An 18,902-nucleotide genomic window follows, 5' to 3' on the forward strand; every position below is an offset into this window, starting at 1 on the left:
ACAAAAAAACCCAAACAAATCCAGCGGGCATCAAAAGCGTCCGAACGCCTAGGGAAAGCGCGCCAACCACACAAAGAAAAGGAGGGGGGCTACAGGGATTCAAAATCATTTCCCCAGGACGAACACCCTCCTGGACCTATCGGAGTTAACTGCGCGCTTGGTCGTAGCCAATAGACACACTACTTCTGGTTCAGGTCCACCCTGAAGACTGACGGACATTTGTGCAGCCCAATGAAACAGTGCGATGCTGAAGACTTGACCAATACATTCGGGAGGTGGGTGGAGTGTAGGCCAGGGGGTTGGCGGTGCCGTGTCATGGAGGCTCAGTCTCAGAGCAGCCATTGAAGGGGAAGGAACTGCGGGGGTGTGTGGGTGTGTGTGTGTGTGTGTGTGTGTGTGTGTGTGTGTGTGTGTGTGTGTGTGTGTGTGTGTGTGTATGTGTGTGCGCGCGCGCGTGTGTGTGTGCGTGTGAGTGCGCGCGAGTGTGTGGACAAGGAGGTGGGGGCAGTCGAGTTAGAGTCCCAACTCCTTGGACTCCATTTGCTATTCTCTTCTTTCTTCCCCACACCTATTTGGTGGTGGTGGGCGTTTATATTTGCTTTTCTTTTCATTCATTTACAAATCTTTTAAAATTAAGGGTTGGGGGTAGTGGGAAAGGCAGGAAAGGGTAAGGGAAGGGAGTAGCCGCAGAAGAGCAGGAGGAGGACATGGAGATGAAGAAGAGGATTAACCTGGAGTTAAGGAACAGAGCCCCGGAGGAGGTGAGATGACTCAGCCCCCTCCCCTTCCCCACCGGACCTGTATTGGGAAGATCGGCTTTGTAGGGATCCGGGTGGGTGTCTGAGGAGGGGTATTGAGTTAACCCCGTAACCCTGAGGTTACGGTTTGGGGGAAATATTTAATTTTAAGTGTTAAATCATTAAAATCTTCTACTTAAAAATGGCGAAGGTTTAAGTTTCTAGGGGCGTTTTTGTGTGTACCCGGGGGCTTAGCCTCCTTCAGCCCTCTTCGAGTCGGGAGTCCTGTCCTGGTGGGGGCAGGAAGCGGAGTGTTGGGGGCCGCTCCGCCGCCTCGTCCCCTCCTCCTCCTGGGGGCCGGTGGCGTGGGGGCGACCCACCGGTCGCACTTGCCCCCGCTGCAGCCATCGTCGCCTGAGAACTTAGTCCAACTTTTCTGCAACGCTGCCAACTCTTTTTTTCTTTTTTTCGGGGGGTGCCCGCGGCCTCGAGGCCCTTGGGTGTCTGACGTCGCGCCGGGCGCGGGTTGGGGTCCCTGGCGGAGTCCGCGTACCGTTTGCCGACGGCTGCACCCACTCCCCCGGGAAGCGGCGCGCGCCGCCCGCCGCCGGGCGGAATCTGGGTCAGCGGTCGGTTCCGCGGCCGCGGGTAAGTTTTGGGAGTCGTCGCCCAGACCGGAGGTGGGGAGGGGACGCGAGGCGTAATCCCCTCGGTCTCCCCGCGGCGTAATGCTACTCGGCGTGTCGTGTCGTAGTGGCCGTCACTCCGAATTTGATCCCGGGAGAAGGTTTCACAGAACTCAACAAATGGGCCGTAGTAGTTTTGTGCGTTAAAGCTGGGCTCGGCGAAACTAAATGATGCGCTCTTGCTGCCGTCGCCTCAGTTAAAGAGACGGGGTTGGGAGGGGCCACGTGAGGCGGGTCGCGGCCAACTTTTCGGGGGTCGGGCGGGAGGCGTTTCCGCCTCCTGCTTGAGGGCGCTTCCTCGGCTGCACCCAGCCCTCTCCGCCCGGGGCGGAGGTGCCGGGCACGCGGGCGGGGAGGCGACCCCTGTTCCCTCGAGGAGTCCCCGCCCCGTCTTGGGTTTCCCGTGGGTCGGAGCTGCGGGTCGCGAGAGCGGGGCCCGTGGTCCGTGAGGAACCTCGCACTCCAGGACGCCGAGGAAAGCGTCGAGTCTTGTTAATTGCGGCCTCTGAAATAAACACGAGAGGTGGAACTTGAGGATACAGTTGTTTTCTGCAGGGGTGGGTGGGGGTGGTGCCTGCGCACACCAGCACAGGGGAGGAGTGGGCTCTGTTCGGTGGGCTGTTGTGGCGTGCAGAATGGGAACCCAAGGTCTTAATGTGTGTGTGTGTGTGTGTGTGTGTTTTAAGTCCCTTTTTCTCTGAAATTGGCAAAGGGCGGGGAGGAGGAAACAGTCGCTGCTATCACCCCAGAGAGAGATGGGAGTTTTCTAGGGCCTACTCTTTGGGGGCTTCAGGAAAAAAAAAAGCTGCCTTACAGAAGCACACATTTAGTATGCTTTTGTATGTCTTAGTTTGGAAAAGTGAATTTGCTCCTCCATACCCCCCTTTCATTTACCTACCCTATCCATAGTAATTTCCTTGCCAGTTTTGGGGAGTGCCGGATGTTGCTTTTTTGCAGTCTCTCCTTCCTCCCCTGTGGTGTAATAACGGTCTCTTGTATTTGTATAGCTCTTTACTGTTTACAAAACCTGTTTGTGTTTGTTTTTTACCTTTCTCCTTGGAGGGACTTGTAAGGTGGATTGTATTGTTCTAGAATCCAAATTAGCAAATGGAGTCCCCTCCGGGGCAGTGAAGTTACTTAAGTGGAAGAACTGGCTTTCTGACACCAAATCTTGTGGCTCTCTCTCCTCCCGCTCAGCTGGACCAGGAGTCAGAAGATTTAGAGTGAGGCACAGTTCTGTCATACAAACTGTGTGACCTTAGCCAAGTCATTCTTACCCTTTGGGCCTTGGCTTCCTTACCTCTAAACAGATCATATACTTTCTCTGGTCTCTAAAATAATTGTCAAAGTCATACTCAACTAGAGAAGGTGGCATTCCTCGTTGCTAATTTTTAGCCTTCAAAATACCTCAAACATATTTTTGCATTGGGAATAGACTGCCAGAGTCTCCTGTCTCCCCGTTAAGATTAAGTCCTTCCAGGTCCACACAGCGGCAAGTTTTGTTCTACAACTGTGACCTAATAGAGGATGCAGCCCCTCCCCCTCCCCCACTGTGGGAGAAACAAAAATGCTAGGAGGGTGTTACAGAGAAATAACATTTTGTCAAGGATGTATCGTTCTGGGTGACATTGTTAGGCCACTCTAAAAGCCAGCTTTCTCAGCATGAGCTTTCTAACATTTCTTCACGAAGGGTAATAAGGTATTTGGGAGTTATGGTGGCATTTATCAACCAAAGATCAAGGAATTTAAACTGGAAACATGAATAAAATAGTCTCCTTTCTTCTCCCTTATGCTTTAGGGCAGCTCCCTGGAATCCTTTACCAGTAGCCCAGGCATCACCTCACTGTAAAGTATATGCTCTCATGTTGAGAGTCCTTCTCATCACGGGCAGAAGCAAGTTTTCAAAGTTTTTTTCCCCTGCATCAGTGATTTCAACAGGCATTGAACTAATTGGTCTAAGTTTAAATTTAAAAGGTTAACTTATAATGATGACTTTAGATTGTATTTCAGGTTTTGGTGGGGGAGGAGAGAATGAAAAGGATCTGGGTAAGGGGATTGATGTGTGTATTCTTTTTTTAAAGTTTATTTTGTGAGAGAGAAAGCAGGAGTGGGGGAGAGGCAGTGAGAGAAGAAGAGAATCCCAAGCAGGCCCTGAGCTGTCAGCACAGAGCCCAAGGTGGGGCTCAAACCCACAAACCACGCGATCATGACCTGAGCCAAAGTCTGATGCTTAACTGACTGAGCCACCCAGGTGCCCCAGGACTGATGGTTTTATCTTCATATTTCCAGTGTGTCAAGACTCAGATCTTTTGCTAAACAGATTGCAGAGTTAAGACTCATTCATTTTCTGTCTTACAGGTGACAGAATTAGTCCTTGATAATTGCCTATGTGTCAATGGGGAAATTGAGGGCCTGAATGATACTTTTAAAAAACTAGAGTTTCTGAGTATGGCTAATGTGGAACTAAGTTCACTGGCTCGGCTGCCCAGCTTAAATAAACTTCGAAAGGTAAGTTGGCATTAAGCTTGAAATCATCATAATTTTGAGGCCCAGGTTTTGGCCAAGTGAAACAACCATTCTGCCTTCTAATTAGAAGTTTCCAAACTTCTACAGATAAGAAAAAGGGTTATGTAGGATTTTGGAATCAGCTCTATTAATGCTTTTAGAAATTTACATTTAATAATGAAATTGCTTTATGACATGAATTTGGATTTAATATCTACCAAATATTTTTCTCTGAAACATAAAGATCCAACTATAATGCGACTGGAGCCAAACTAGGGTTATAAGCTTACTCTGTAGGGGTTTTAATATATTATTTGGCGTTTGTAGGTGGGAATTTGGAAATTAATAATTTGTGACAGTTTCTTGAAGCCAGAGAGAATGACAATTGTTTTTCTTCTTCACATGGATATATTTTGAAAATCTGATCTGCCCTAAGCTTTCACAATGGTTTGTTTTCTCTCCATGTTGAATATTTAGTTGGAACTCAGTGACAATATAATTTCGGGAGGCTTGGAAGTCCTGGCAGAGAAATGTCCAAATCTTACCTACCTCAATCTGAGTGGAAACAAAATCAAAGATCTCAGTACAGTAGAAGCTCTGGTAAGTGGAAAGTCTCTGGAGTTTCTCTTTTTTGGTTGATTTTCTGAGATTTGCTTCTGTTTTATTGATTTATATTTCATTATTGATTTATATTTCACTGTTTGAAACTTCTGAATTTCTTACATGTTTTGATCTAGATGGTTACTGCTTTTACTTCTTTTAAAGATTTTTTAAAATGTTTATTCATTTTTGAGAAAGAGAGAGAGGGAGACCAAGCACGAGCGGGGGAGGGAAGAGAACGAGGGAGACACAGACTCTGAAGCAGGCTCCAGGTTCTGAGTTGTCAGCACAGAGCCCTGTGTGGGGCCTGAACCCACGAACCTTGAGATCACGACCTGAGCTGAAGTTGGATGCTTAACTGACTGAGCCACCCAGGGGCCCCTGCTGCTCTGATTTAAAGAAAAGCTTGGGAGGAGGTAAAAATTGTTGACAATAAGCTTGACTAGATTTAAGCTAACCACAATGTTGTTATTGTCTATTTATGCACATATTTTGTCAACAGAATCTATCAAGTGGCTACCATAGTAAGGCACTAATCAGGTGCTGCAGTTACAGTGGTGAACAGAATAAAGCCCCTTCCCTCGTGATACTTGCATCCTGGGGCCTCATTAAGAGAATTGATACAATAACCCTTCATTATAAAATGCGAAAGATCGGGGCGCCTGGGTGGCGCAGTCGGTTAAGCGTCCGACTTCAGCCAGGTCACGATCTCGCGGTCCGTGAGTTCGAGCCCCGCGTCAGGCTCTGGGCTGATGGCTCGGAGCCTGGAGCCTGTTTCCGATTCTGTGTCTCCCTCTCTCTCTGCCCCTCCCCCGTTCATGCTCTGTCTCTCTCTGTCCCAAAATAAATAAAAAAACGTTGAAAAAAAAAATTAAAAAAAAAATAAAATGCGAAAGATCTAAAAATCATTCTGATTTCAAATATGTGTTTTCTGGTTCATGAATTACAAAGAAGTAATATAGTATTTAAAATCTTGAAATGTAAGCTTTAACTTTTTACTTTTCCAGCAAAATCTTAAAAATTTGAAAAGCCTTGACTTGTTTAACTGTGAGATCACAAACCTGGAGGATTACAGAGAAAGTATTTTCGAACTGCTGCAGCAAATCACTTACCTAGATGGATTTGACCAGGATGATAACGAGGCACCGGACTCAGAAGAAGAGGATGATGAAGGTAATCATTCTTAATGCCTATAAATACAGCCTCCAGTCTAGTTGTGCAATTTAGATTGGGCCTGGATATTTAGGTGTTGGGGGGAAAAAAAAGAGATTAGTAAGAAGAAAAATTTAAAAACCCAAAGCCCTAATCCTGTGTTTCTTCTTTAAGATTTCTGATAGCTTGGGGAATTTAATGATTATTGTAGTACCAAGCTCCATGAAAATTTTATATCTGTATAAACTGTGTAACCACCACCTAGTAAAAGTGGTAACTTTTAAAATAGTACCTTTTATTTATTTATTTTTTTAAAAAGGAACCATTCCTTGCATGTTATCCATAGTAGCCAAGAAATGGAAACAATCCAAATGGCCTATCAACTGTTGGATAAACAAAATGTGATATGTCCATATAATGAAATATTATTCTGTCGTAAGAATGAATGAGGCACTGATAAATGCTGTACCTTTGAGAACATTCTATGAAGTGAAAAAAGCCAGACACAAAAGGCCACATTTTGTATGACTTCATTTGTATGGCGTGTCCAGAATAGGCATATTCATAGAAGGTGGAGTAGTGGTCACCAGGGCTGGGGGAGAGGAGATTGGGGAATGACTGTTAAATGTGTATGGGTTTTTTTGAGGGGGGTGATGAAAATGTTCTAAAATTAAATACTGAATATACATGTTTGGATAAATGGGTGACTAACAGATGATGGAATGGATCTTGTTAGTTATGGGATACTGTTTATTATTCTTGGTTGAAAAGTTTTTTTTTTTTTTTTTTTTTTTTTTTTAAGTTTATTTATTTTGAGAGAGAGTGCATCAGAGAGCGCAAGTGGGGGAGGGGCAGAGAGAATCCCGAGCAGGCTTTGTGCTGTCAGCCAGCCGCAGAGCACAGCCCGGGGCTCCCCGTCTCATGAACCTTGAGATCATGACCTGCTCAAATAAAAGACCCCATAAAAGTTTTTTAGTGTAACGGGGTGCCTGGGTGGCTCAGTTGGTTAAGCATCTGACTTTGGCTCAGGTAATGATCTCGAGGTTCCTGGGTTTGAGTTCCACATCAGGGCAGGCTCTCTCCTGTCAGCAGGGAACTTGCTTGGGATCCTTTGTCCCCCACCTCCACACCCCTCCCCCACTTACACTCCCTCTCTCTCAAAAATAAATATTTTTAAAAAAAGTTTTTACTCTAAAAAGAAATTTGGTGGATAAACAATGTTAGAAAATGATGGAATGGAATGATAGATAAAAGAGCTTTGAAGTGTCCACAAAATAAAATATAGTGCATGTAACATTTCATTTTTTATTTATTAAAGAAATTTTTTTTAATGTTTACTTATTTTTGAGAGAGAGAAACAGAGTGAGAGTGGGGAAGGGATAGAGAGACAAGGAGACACAGCATCCGAAGGAGGCTCCAAAGCTCTGAGCTGTCAGCACAGAGCCCAGCGTGGGGCTCCAACTCACAAACCGCGAGATCATGACCTGAGCTGAAGTGGGACGCTTAATGGACTGAGCCCCCCAGGCGCCCCTAGTGCATGCAACGTTTTGATGACAATCTATATGTTGGAAACAGTTCAGTATTTAGAAGCCATGTTTCTCAAATAGTAAAGGAGGATGTTACAAAAGGGAAGTCTTAAAAAAAAGAAAATCACCCTGGGATACTTTCCACCCACCCGTTGGCTTAAGAGTTTGAGGTGATTGGGACAAGGGAAAATAGGATCGACATACTACCAAGAAACATTTTTCCCAGCCATTTGTTCATCTTTCAAAATATTTTTAAAGACGGAGATGAAGATGATGAAGACGAAGAGGAAGATGAAGCTGGTCCACCAGAAGGCTATGAGGAGGAGGAGGAGGACGAGGAGGAGGAGGAAGAGGAGGAGGAGGAGGAGGAGGAGGAGGAGGAGGAGGAGGAGGCAGGCTCAGAACTGGGAGAGGGAGAAGAGGAAGTGGGCCTCTCCTACTTAATGAAAGAAGAAATCCAGGTGAATAGGCACTTTTTACCTGCACTGAAAGCCATTTAGGCCTAAGGTCAAGTCCTAAAGTAGGAAGTTGAGTGGAAAGCGGAAAGCTGTTCCTGACTTGTGGGTCTGCATGTATCTGTCTGCCTGTCCTTTTTACCACTGTCCGTCAGCTCACAGTGTATCCAGATAATCGCAAACCCTATTTTACCACCCAGCTATTGTTCAAAACCGCTCAGCCCTCAGTGGCGTGGGACGGTGGAGAACATTTTACAAAAGTTTCTGAGCCTCAGCTTCTGCATTTATAAAACGGAGATTATACCAACCTCTTAGGATTATTTTAAGGAACTGACAGGATAATACACTTAAAGTATCTAGTCCCCGGCACATCGTAGGCACTCAAGAAGACTTTCCTTTCCCCTAATTATGTCTTGCTAATGGTTTTGTAGTAGCTTTCCAAATGGTCTCTCTGAATACAGTGTCACCACAAAGGTGTATCATCCACAGTATGTGCTTGGGTACTCTGAATGCAAATGAGATCATGTCACCAGGCTGCATGAATTACTTTGTTTCCCTGTTGCCACCAAGACATACAAGGCCCATCATTATTAGCCCCTGCTTCCTCCTCTAGCCTCTTCTCCCTCATACCAAATTAAATTGTCACACCGAGCTATTTCTTGCCTTTCTGACTGTAGCTACATTGTGTATTCTATCTGTAGTGACTTTCTACCCATGCTCTCTGGTGAACTTTATTTTCTGTTCTTACTGAGGTAAACATAAGTATAGTAAAGCTTGTAAAGTACACTGATTTTATGTACAAGTCCATGACCAAGCCACTTATGTATATATACTCCTGTGACTGCTATGCAAATCATGCATTGCAGACTCTTTAAAAACTCAGTTTTGGAGTTGCTTCATTATTGAAGCTTTCTGTAAGTTTTCATAGATAACTACTCCTTCCTCTGTTACCTTTGAACCTTGATTAGGCTTTATTGCCTGTAGACACTTTTGTAAAAACTTGTTTATTTGGCCACTTTCTACTCGAGGGTCAGCTCCTTGAGGGAAGGGCCATTTATCTTTGTATCTCAGCATCTAGTGCATTGACAGGAACATAGTAAGCTCACAGAAAACGTCAGTTGACTTGAACAAATGATCTTCAGCCCCTGGGAATTACTATTTTCTCCTAATGTTGTTAAATTATTGTTTTATGTTAATAATTCAGAGTTTTTTATTATTAAAAATAATATCTCTTGATTTAGACTAGGAATTGTTAGCATTATTTGTTTTCCTAATGATCTTTACATTGGTTAGATAGGTAATATCACTGATGATAATTTTTCTCTGATATAATTAATTAATTAATTAATTAATTTATTTATTTATTTATAAGGAGGGGGAGGAGTGTAGAGAGGGAGAGAGAGAATCTCAAGTAGACTCTGTACTACCCACTCAGAGTCTGTCCTGGGGCTTGATTTCATGAACCATAAGATCACAACCTGAGCAAAAATCAAAAGTCAGATGCATAACCGATTGAGCCATCCAGGCACCCCTAGTATTAAGTAGTTTAAAAATGACTTTAGGGGCGCCTGGGTGGCTCAGTCGGTTGAGCGTCCGACTTCGGCTCAGGTCATGATCTCGCGGTCCGTGAGTTCAAGCCCCGCGTCGGGCTCTGTGCTGACTGCTCAGGGCCTGGAGCCTGCTTCAGATTCTGTGTCTCCCTCTCTCTCTGACCCTCCCCTGTTCATGCTGTGTCTCTCTCTGTCTCAAAAATAAATAAACATTAAAAAAAATTTAAAAAAAAAAATGACTTTAAAAAGTTTTTTTTTAATGTTTATTTATTTACTCATTTTTTTCCCAAAAATGTTTTAACATTTATTTATTTTTGAGAGAGGGGAGGGGGGGCGGAGGCGCAGAGAGAGGGAGACACAGAATGCAAAAGCAGGCTCTAGTCTCTGAGCTGTCAGCACAGAGCCTGATGTGGGGCTTAAACTCCCGAACTGGGAAATCATAACCTGAGCCAAAGTCGAATGCTTAACCAACTTGAGCCACCCAGTCACCCCATAATTTATTTATTTTTGAGATGGAGACAGAGGCAAGCAGAGGAGGGGAAGAGAGAGGGAGACACAGATTCTGAATCATATTCTAGGATTCAAGCTGTCAGCACAGAGCCTGATGAGGGGCTTGAACTCACAAACTGTGAGATCATGACCTGAGCTGAAGTCGGATGCTCAGCTGACTGAGCCATCCAGGCACCTGCCCCTAAAAATGACTTTCAACTGGGGCGCCTTGGCAGCTCAGTGTGTTAAGCGTCTGACTCTTGGTTTTGGCTCAAATCATAATCTTGTGGTTCGTGAGTTTAAGCCCTCTGTCAGGCTCTGGTGGCGTGGAGCCACGCACTGTCTCTCAAAAGAAATAAACATTAAAATGATTTTCAACTGACTGCTGATGTTTGTGTTTATCATTCCACTGAATATTGGGAAATGTTAAAAGTGACACAGTCCAGTATAGAGCAAAAATCTCTGAGGTAATTCCCACGATGTTAAGTCAGTGTAGTACCTGCATGGTTTGAGTAATATTTTTATTTCATCTGCTCTTTAGAGATAAGGAATTAATATGGATAAAGAAGGTCTTGATGTATCTGTAGGACATTTCGTTAAAAATGGGGATGGGGGCTGTAGAAGAATTGGGAATTGTGGTGCCCCTGTACTGTACATAATACAATGAGGAAACATGTTATTTCCCATTAATTGGGAAAAGATCATAGTTTCTACTGAACAAGTCACTGATGAAAGCTGAGTTTTTATTGAGGGGTATTATCTAATAGATGACATTAATAACTAAAGGCTTAGATGATAGCTATACTTGTGAGTGTAACAGAAAATACAGACTTGCTGAATCACCATGTAGTACACCTGAAACTAATGTAACATGGTATGTCAAGTCTACTTCAATTTAAAAAAAGGCTTAGAGATGCCTGGGTGGCTCAGTTGGTTAAGCATCTGACTCTTGATTTCGGCTCAGGTCATGATCTCACAAGGTTAGTGAGATTGAGCCCCACGCTGGGCTCTGTGCTGACAGCGCAGAACCTGCTTGGGATTCTCTCTCTCTCCTCTCTCTGCCCCTCCCCTGCTCCCTTTCTCTCTCTCGAAATAAACATTAAAAAAATAATAAAAAATAAAAAAGGCTTAAAAACATGAATCAACTTTTTAAAGTTTATTTATTTATTTTTGAGGGAGAGAGAGAAAGAAAGAGAATCCCAAGCAGGCTCTGCACTGACAGCACAGAGCCTGATGTGGGGTTCGAACTCACAAACTGTGAGATCATGACCTGAGCCAAAATCAAGAATCAGATACTTGGCACATCTGGGTGGCTCAGTTGGTTTAGCACCCGGCTTCAGCTCAGGTCATGATCTCACAGTTGGTGGGTTCCAGCCCCTGCTGGGCTCTGTGCTGACAGCTCAGAGCCTGGAGCCTGCTTGGGATTCTATGTCTCCCTCGCTCTCTGCCCCTCCCCCACTCACACTCTGTCTCTCAAAAATAAATAAAATGTTAATTAAAAAAAAAAAAAGGTCAGATACTTAACTGACTGAGCCACTCCATGAATCAATTAGTTGAACCATATTTTGTTTAAAGCAAAATCCAGAGAAGTAATTAGCTTTTGAGACTTGGGCTTTTCTAAATTAAGGAATAAATGTGATTAGTGTCTCCACTGTTTTTTAAAAAATTGCAAATATTTAAATATCCTCACTTATCATTTGCAGATAGGAGATGTTTAAAATGTGTCCCTTGTTTTTCTTTCTTTTTATTTCTTTCCCTTTCCTTCCTCTTCCTGTCCCCTCTCTCCTCTACCCTTCTCTCTTCCTTTCTTTTCGTCTTTAGTTTAAGGCTTTAGGTTCTCCTGATTTTTACTGTGGTTCCTTTTTATACTATTGGCTACCCCATCTATTCCTTCTGCTCCTTGTAGCTTGATGATGTTCTGGTATAGAATGCTTTTCAGTATTTGAATTAATTGTATAAGACTGATTTCTGATATGAGTGTTGTGCAGTTGAGATTCTCAGGGGATCCTAGCTATGTGCTGGGAAATTAAGTTCTGTTTAGTATTTCTAGACACAAATGGGGCTATGGATACTGTGAAAGGGATGGGTTGTACAAATTTTCCTTCAATACCCAGCAATTCTTGACATTTGCCAATTAAAGTGTTTCTTTTATGTTTATTCTTGAAAGAGATAAAGAGTGAGTGGGAGAGGGGCAGAAAGAGAGGGAGACACAGAATCCAAAGCAGGCTCTGCACAGAGCCTGATATGGGGCTCAAGCCCACGAACCATGAAATTATGAACTCAGCTGAAGTCAGACACTTAACCGACGGAGCCACCCACATGCCCTGCCAATTAAAATATTTTTAAGGAGCAGTAAACTTTTGTGGGGTTGGAGGGGAGACCCTAGATTGGTTTCATTTTTTTCAAACATATAGTAGAACTCAACTATTTGGCAGTAAGTGTAAAAGGCCTCTGAATAGCCAATATAAAGTAACCAAAGACATTTTCTTTGTAGGACAGTGTTTCAGCTGTTATTCTAAACCTATTTTCTCTTTTATATTCAAATCTCTAATAAGCTTATTGATCTATTTTCTGAATCCATAGCAGATTAAAATTGAAGTAGTAACCTACTGTAAAAGAGAAGGCACGAAAACTAGGAAAAGGTACAATTAAAAGTAGAGGCGAGGGTCATTTTTATTTTTTTTTTATTTTTGGGACAGAGAGAGACAGAGCATGAACGGGGGAGGGGCAGAGAGAGAGGGAGACACAGAATCGGAAACAGGCTCCAGGCTCCGAGCCATCAGCCCAGAGCCTGACGCGGGGCTCGAACTCACGGACCGCGAGATCGTGACCTGGCTGAGGTCGGACGCTTAACCGACTGCGCCACCCAGGCGCCCCGCGAGGGTCATTTTTAAAAGGAGAAAACCATCCTACATATATTAATAGGCTCTGAGGGAATAGCATACACTAATGAGTATAGTGTTCATGGTCAAAATGATGACTGATTATGCAAGGGAAAGGTTTGTTAGCATAAAATCGTAGTGCACTTTAGAGATTTGTATCCCAATTGGTTAAAGTAAAAAAAAAAAAAAGTTATGATGTTTCAAGGCTATGTTTACATCTTAGCTATCCTGAACAGCTCTTTCACAAGAGTTGTAGATCAAGTTTTGTGACTTTTTTGTGTGATTTTTTTGCTGTTTTGATGTGTAGATTTTTAGATATAGAAGGAACTTGTAGATCTTTCTAGATGAATACTTTCTTTTATTGATTAGGAAGCTGAGGTCCAGGGGCACCTAGGTGGCTTAGTCGGTTAAGTGTCCAACTTCGGCTCAGGTCATGAACTCACTGTTTGTGAGTTCGAGTCCCACGTCGGGCTCTGTGCTGACAGCTCAGAGCCTGGAGTCTGCTTCAGATTCTGTGTCTCCTTCTGTCTGCCCCTCCCCGACTCATGCTCTGTCTCTCTAAAAAATAAACATTAAAAAAAAAAAAGGAAAACTGAGGTCTAGAGAGATTAAGTGACATATTTAGTGCATATAACTATGTTGGGGCAAGAATTCAGGTAATTCCTTTCTCACTCTATAAAATAGAAGACCTTTCTTTGAAATAGTCTAAAGGTACTTTGTCCATTATAGTAGCCACTGGACATATTTCGTTATTTAAATTAAAATAAAATGAAAAATTCAGTTCCTTGTTTGTACTGGTCACATTTTATTTTTTTATTTTTATTTATTTCATTTATTTTTTAAGATTTTTTTTTTATTTTTAAGTAATCTCTACACCCAGCATGGGGCTCAAACTCACAACTGCAAGATCAAGAGTTGCACACTTTGGGGCGCCTGGGTGGCTCAGTCAGTTAGGTGTCCAACTCTTGATTTCGGCTCAGGTCACGATCTCACGGTTTGTGGGTTTGAGTCCCACATTGGGCTCCATGCTGATAGTACAGAGCCTGCTTGGGATTCTCTCTCCCCCTCTCTCTGTCCCTATCCCACTTGCATGCACACACACACACACACACACACACACACACACACTCTCCCTCTCCCTCTCCCTCTCCCTCTCCCTCTCCCTCTCCCTCTCCCTCTGGGTAAATAAACTTTAAAAACAAAAAAAGTTGCATGTTCTGCTGACTGAGCCAGCCAGGCACCCCTGTACTGGTCACATTTTAAATGCTCAGTAGCTACATGTGGACAGCATAGATACAGAACATTTCCATTGTTGCAGAAAGTTCTTTTGAACAGTGCTGGTCCAAAACATAAGTTACTTTCATAAAGAATCTAGATTTAGTTGGGTTCCTAGAAAACACCTATGTAAGTTAGGCACAGGTTGTCAGAATGTAGAATGACCATAGTTTTTTGCTCTTGTTGGAATGTATTATTACCAAACAGTGAAAAATATGCGTCATGGCTTTTTATTCTCAAATCAAATATTTGATTTTCAAGGATGAAGAAGATGATGATGACTATGTTGAAGAAGGGGAAGAAGAGGAAGAAGATGGTGAGTTACATTAGCCATTAAAGAAATCCTAACATTCAAGTTACAGCTATTATTCGTATACTTTAACAAATGAGTCTATAATTCAAATTGTAATTGATTTTGGTAACATAGAGCACCTTGAGAAGTATGAAACCTTTTTTTTTTAAAGTTGATTTGAGTAATCTCTACACTCAACGTGGGGCTTGAACTCATGACCTTGGGATCAAGAGTCTTATGCTCCTTGTAACAAGCCAGCCAGGCACCCCTAAAACCTCTTTAAAAGAGTAATGTTCTCAGGGCATTCAATAATTTCATTAAAAAACAAACAAACAAACAAAAAACCAGCCTCTAACATTTATTTTTATTAAAAAAAATTTTTTTTTAATGTTTATTTATTTTTGAGAGACAGAGACAGAGCACGAGCAGGGGAAGGGCAGAGAGAGAGGGAGACAGAGAATCCCAAAGCAGGCTCCAGGCTCAGCTGTCAGCACAGAGCCCTATGCGGGGCTAGAACCCACGAACTGTGAGATCATGACCTGAGCCAAAGTCGGACACTTAACCGACTGAGCCACCCAGGCACCACTCTAACATTTATTTTTAAAATGGTATGAAGAGATCATGGAACCTTGAGCCTTAATTTATTACTTTCTTAGGTCTTTCATTTTGAAGAGGGTGAAGCCTTATCTCTCAAGAGCAGTGGAATTCTCAAATAATGCTCTCTAGTCCTCTTTACCTAGGTCTTTCAAAATAAATTTAAAAATTCGCTAATAATTCTTGTAATGACAAGCCCCTAGTTTCTTGATCTGTACTTCATGATTTGGCCACAAGGGTGCACAGCAAGCTGTCATTATTTATGGATTTCTGTCTATTAAGCCTTTACAATACACTAAAATTGAAAAATTTTCAGAGAGGAAACTTAAACCTATAATTAAAAAAATTTTTTTTAATGTTTATTTCTTTTTGAGAGAGAGAGACAGACAGCATGAACAGGGGAGGAGCAGAGAGATAGGGAGACGCTGAATCCAAAGCAGGCTCCAGGCCCCAGGCTCTGAGCTGTCAGCACAGAGCCCGTCGCAGGGCTCGAACCCACTAACCATGAGATCATGACCTGAGCTGAAGTCGGATGCTTAACCAACTGAGCCACCCAGGCGCCCCAAACCTGTAATTTTTTTTATGCCATTAAGTTTTCACTAAGATTCAAAACTTTGTAATTTAACAGGTACTCATTTGTTAAAATTGAGTACTTTACAATTTTTCTTTCACTCTTCCTTCAGAAGAAGAAGGCCTTCGAGGGGAAAAAAGGAAACGAGATGCTGAAGACGATGGAGATGAAGACGACTAGATCATTCTAAGACCAGATTCCCTAAAGTTCCTGGGTGTGCAATAGAGTGATCACATCTTCTTTGTTTCTTCATGTACCATAGTGAACCCTACGGAAAACAACCTGTAACTTTTATAGGAAAAGTGTGGTTTTACTATTTTTGCCTTATCATTCCAAATAAGATTTACTAGTCTGTTAATAATCATACTGTATGTAGAGAAAACATTTTCATTGACCCCGTTGTGAAATTCCCTAGCAATTTATTTAGAATCTTCATTTTTCTCATTCAAACTCATTGTATTAGTTATTTTTAGCCCATAATTAAAACATGATCACTTTTACACAGGCGTAGTTTGGTGCATTTCATTCATAAGGTTTTAAAGTTATTTATAGTTAATGGAAATCACGATCAGCTGGAATATGAAATGAAGTCTCTTGAATGAGAAGTTGGTTATTTTTTTAGAGGTGACCCAGAGATCTTTAGTTTGAAGGCAATGACTTTTTTTTTTTTTTTTTTTTTTGGCTAAGGGTATTTGGATGCTTTTTTGTCACTTGAGTAGCTTGGAAAGTAGGAGCAGAATAGTAAAGGTTCTACTCAACAATATAGTTCATAGCTTTTGTAGAGGCTTCTGAAAACTTTTAAAGTCAGGTGACTAATACGATTTTCTTTTTGAAGTTCAGAGAGATGTGTTCAGAGACATGCAGGTGAGCCCTTTCTTTTTCAAGCTGAAGATTACAACATACTAGTAGGTTGGTTATTTTGTTTTTAAATGTGCATTCTTTATTTTCCTCCCAGCAATTCCTTTATAATCACTTTCATTTCTCTTTTCACTCCTCTCCCTCTATCTCAAAAAAAAGTTGGGAAACTCATGTGATACCCAGGAAAACTTTTAGTCTTTTATACCTCAACCACCTTTTCAGACTGTCTCAGTTTTAAACAAGCTAAGTGAAAGAAATTCAGTATTTTCTGAGATATGAATATTATTACCAGTACATTTGTATGCAACAGATTCTGCTTACTGTAAATCATTTTTGATTGACAAGATGTACAGACCGTATTATTAGGATGCAGAAAGAAAAGTAGAGGAGGCTTTCAGAAGCAGAATTAATATTCCTCAAAAGTCAGAACTATTGCCTGTTGATAATTAATGAGACATTCAAGTCAAATTTTCAAGTTAGCTTTCCAAACGATTTGGATACCACACTGCAAAGTATTTCTAATTTTTCTGAGTAGAACCTTTCATTATTCTTCTTATAGTTTTAAGGTATTACCAGATATAGCTTTTAATTGGAATATACTGGGCAGTTGGAAACATATTTGAAACTAAATCAGTATTCAAGATTAAGATTTATTTTCAAGTGGATGTCCATTAAAAATCAAAAATATTTCAGGACGAATGTGTGTTTCTATATATGGCTACTAAATATAATAACAATAGAAAAGTACATCCCCTTTTTGTTTTGGAGGCTCCACGGTCAAGGCAATTGCTTTTGAAATCTTGGCTATCCAAATGTTTTTCTGCTTTGTTTTGGATATCTGTAAGTTTTTGTAAAGTTAGCATTCAGCAAATTAATTGAAGTTACTGGGACACATTTAAATTACTGAGTAAAGAACTTCTTTTTTAGTTTCAAATGTATGACTTTGGGTTTTAGAGTAAAAACTACAAAGTTATTTGTGGGTAAACTAAAAACATTGCACAAGTGACTGAAATAAAACTCTTGGAATAAGTTTTGAGGGGGGGATTGGAATCTCCAAAAGGCTAACATTTTACTCCTTTTTAACATTTGAAATACCCTGTTGTAGTCCCTAAGAATTCTCATCACAGAGTATATGCCAGACTATAAAATACTTATTTTTAAAATGAAATCTATATACTGACTTTATCAATCGTCTTATTGTGCAATCAAAATTAGAGTTCTTTGGTTTGAAAACAACATTTAGAGCCTCCAAATGACTTTTTTAAGACTTATTTAGCTTTGTGGGTGGTATTTTCATGCAAATAAGTAAGGGTGGGTTTTATATTTTGTAGAAGTTTTTGGTCCTATTTTAATGCTCTTTGTATGGCAGTATGTATATAGTGTGTTAAATTCCTCAAAACTGTCCTTAAAAAACTTTGAAGTTAATACTTTTGTGCAACTGTGTTTTGAATAAAGCCATGACAGTGTTAAAAAACAAAAAAATGCAGCACTCCTGATTATTTTGTTTCTGACTGTTCCCTGTTTTTTTTTCTTCTTCTGTGACTGCTGTAACTTAAAAGTTTTTGAAATTGAATTGCTTCAAATAAATGGAAGATTTGTTAATAGTTTCAGTGTATGACATTCACTTTTTGAACCCTCCAATGGGGCTTTGAATGTCTTTTTAAAAACAGAAACAGACCGAAATTTCTCAAACACTTGGATGTCATGTGAGACATTACAATTTAATAGTTTAACTCATCATCTGCTTTATTTATTCACTTTTGTCCAAGAAGCAGAAAAAATTCTGGGTTCCTTTAACTTCCCTTTTGGAGTTGCAAATTGAGCCAGCACGTTTTGTATTTTGATTTGAAGTCATAACTTTGTTTCCGACAGTTGATGTAACCTATCCATAGTTAACTAATGTGATTATAAACCTGTCATACACCAGTAGTTTTTAAAAATGAATCCAAAGTCTTCATTTATACTGTATAGTGTTTATTTTCAGAATACTTAAGATAATATGATACAAACCTAATTCGTGTTTACCTTGAGTAAATCAAACCTGAACCAATATTTTTTTCTGCTCTCTGGGTTATCCAGTGAGAAGTGATTTTTAACATGTTTTATTTGTAGACAGCTTTGGCATGTGTCTATTTATAAAGTCAAGGCACAAGCATGTGAAGTAATGTTTTTGTGATTACTTACAGTTTAATATTGGAAAAGTATTTTAATTACGGAACTCTGCTCCCTGAGAGGTGGAAAATATTGGAGTGTATCTCAACTACAGAAACTGTTTATTGAAAGTGTGTGTGTGTGTGTGTGTGTGTTTGTGTGTGTGTTGTACCTCTTTAAAAAATTCGGGGGTGCCTGGGTGGCTCAGTTAGTTAAATGCATAACTTTTTTTAAAAAAATTTTTTTTTTCAACATTTTTTATTTATTTTTGGGACAGAGAGAGACAGAGCATGAACGGGGGAGGGGCAGAGAGAGAGGGAGACACAGAATCGGAAACAGGCTCCAGGCTCCGAGCCATCAGCCCAGAGCCTGACGCGGGGCTCGAACTCACGGACCGCGAGATCGTGACCTGGCTGAAGTCGGACGCTTAACCGACTGCGCCACCCAGGCGCCCCTAAATGCATAACTTTTGATTTTGGCTCAGGTCATTATCTCCTGGTTCGTGGGATGGAGCCGGCATGGGATTCTCTCTCTCCCGCTCTCTCTGCCCCTCCCCCACTTGTGCGCGAGCGTGTGCAC

The 18,902-nt window shown here is 41.4% G+C and overlaps 1 protein-coding gene across 4 annotated transcripts; it reads left to right on the top strand.

Moving 5' to 3' along the window:
* Nucleotides 1-281: 281 nt before the first annotated feature.
* Nucleotides 282-17,776, top strand: ANP32E (acidic nuclear phosphoprotein 32 family member E). 4 transcript variants are annotated; one of them, XM_058715939.1, is made up of 7 exons: nt 299-761; nt 3,782-3,931; nt 4,406-4,528; nt 5,536-5,701; nt 7,465-7,667; nt 14,119-14,173; nt 15,427-17,776. In XM_058715939.1, the coding sequence occupies exons 1-7, from the start codon at nt 708-710 to the stop codon at nt 15,492-15,494; spliced, it is 819 nt and encodes a 272-aa protein (XP_058571922.1). In that variant the 5' UTR covers nt 299-707; the 3' UTR covers nt 15,495-17,776. The 4 variants fall into 4 exon arrangements, with proteins under 4 accessions (XP_058571925.1, XP_058571922.1, XP_058571924.1 ...); XM_058715941.1 differs by lacking the exon at nt 299-761 and adding an exon at nt 1,245-1,385; XM_058715940.1 differs by lacking the exon at nt 299-761 and adding an exon at nt 1,770-1,946.
* The last annotated feature ends 1,126 nt before the right edge of the window (nt 17,777-18,902 follow it).

This window comes from Neofelis nebulosa, chromosome 2 (assembly GCF_028018385.1).
Source record: "Neofelis nebulosa isolate mNeoNeb1 chromosome 2, mNeoNeb1.pri, whole genome shotgun sequence".
In the NCBI taxonomy this organism is placed as follows: domain Eukaryota; kingdom Metazoa; phylum Chordata; class Mammalia; order Carnivora; family Felidae; genus Neofelis; species Neofelis nebulosa.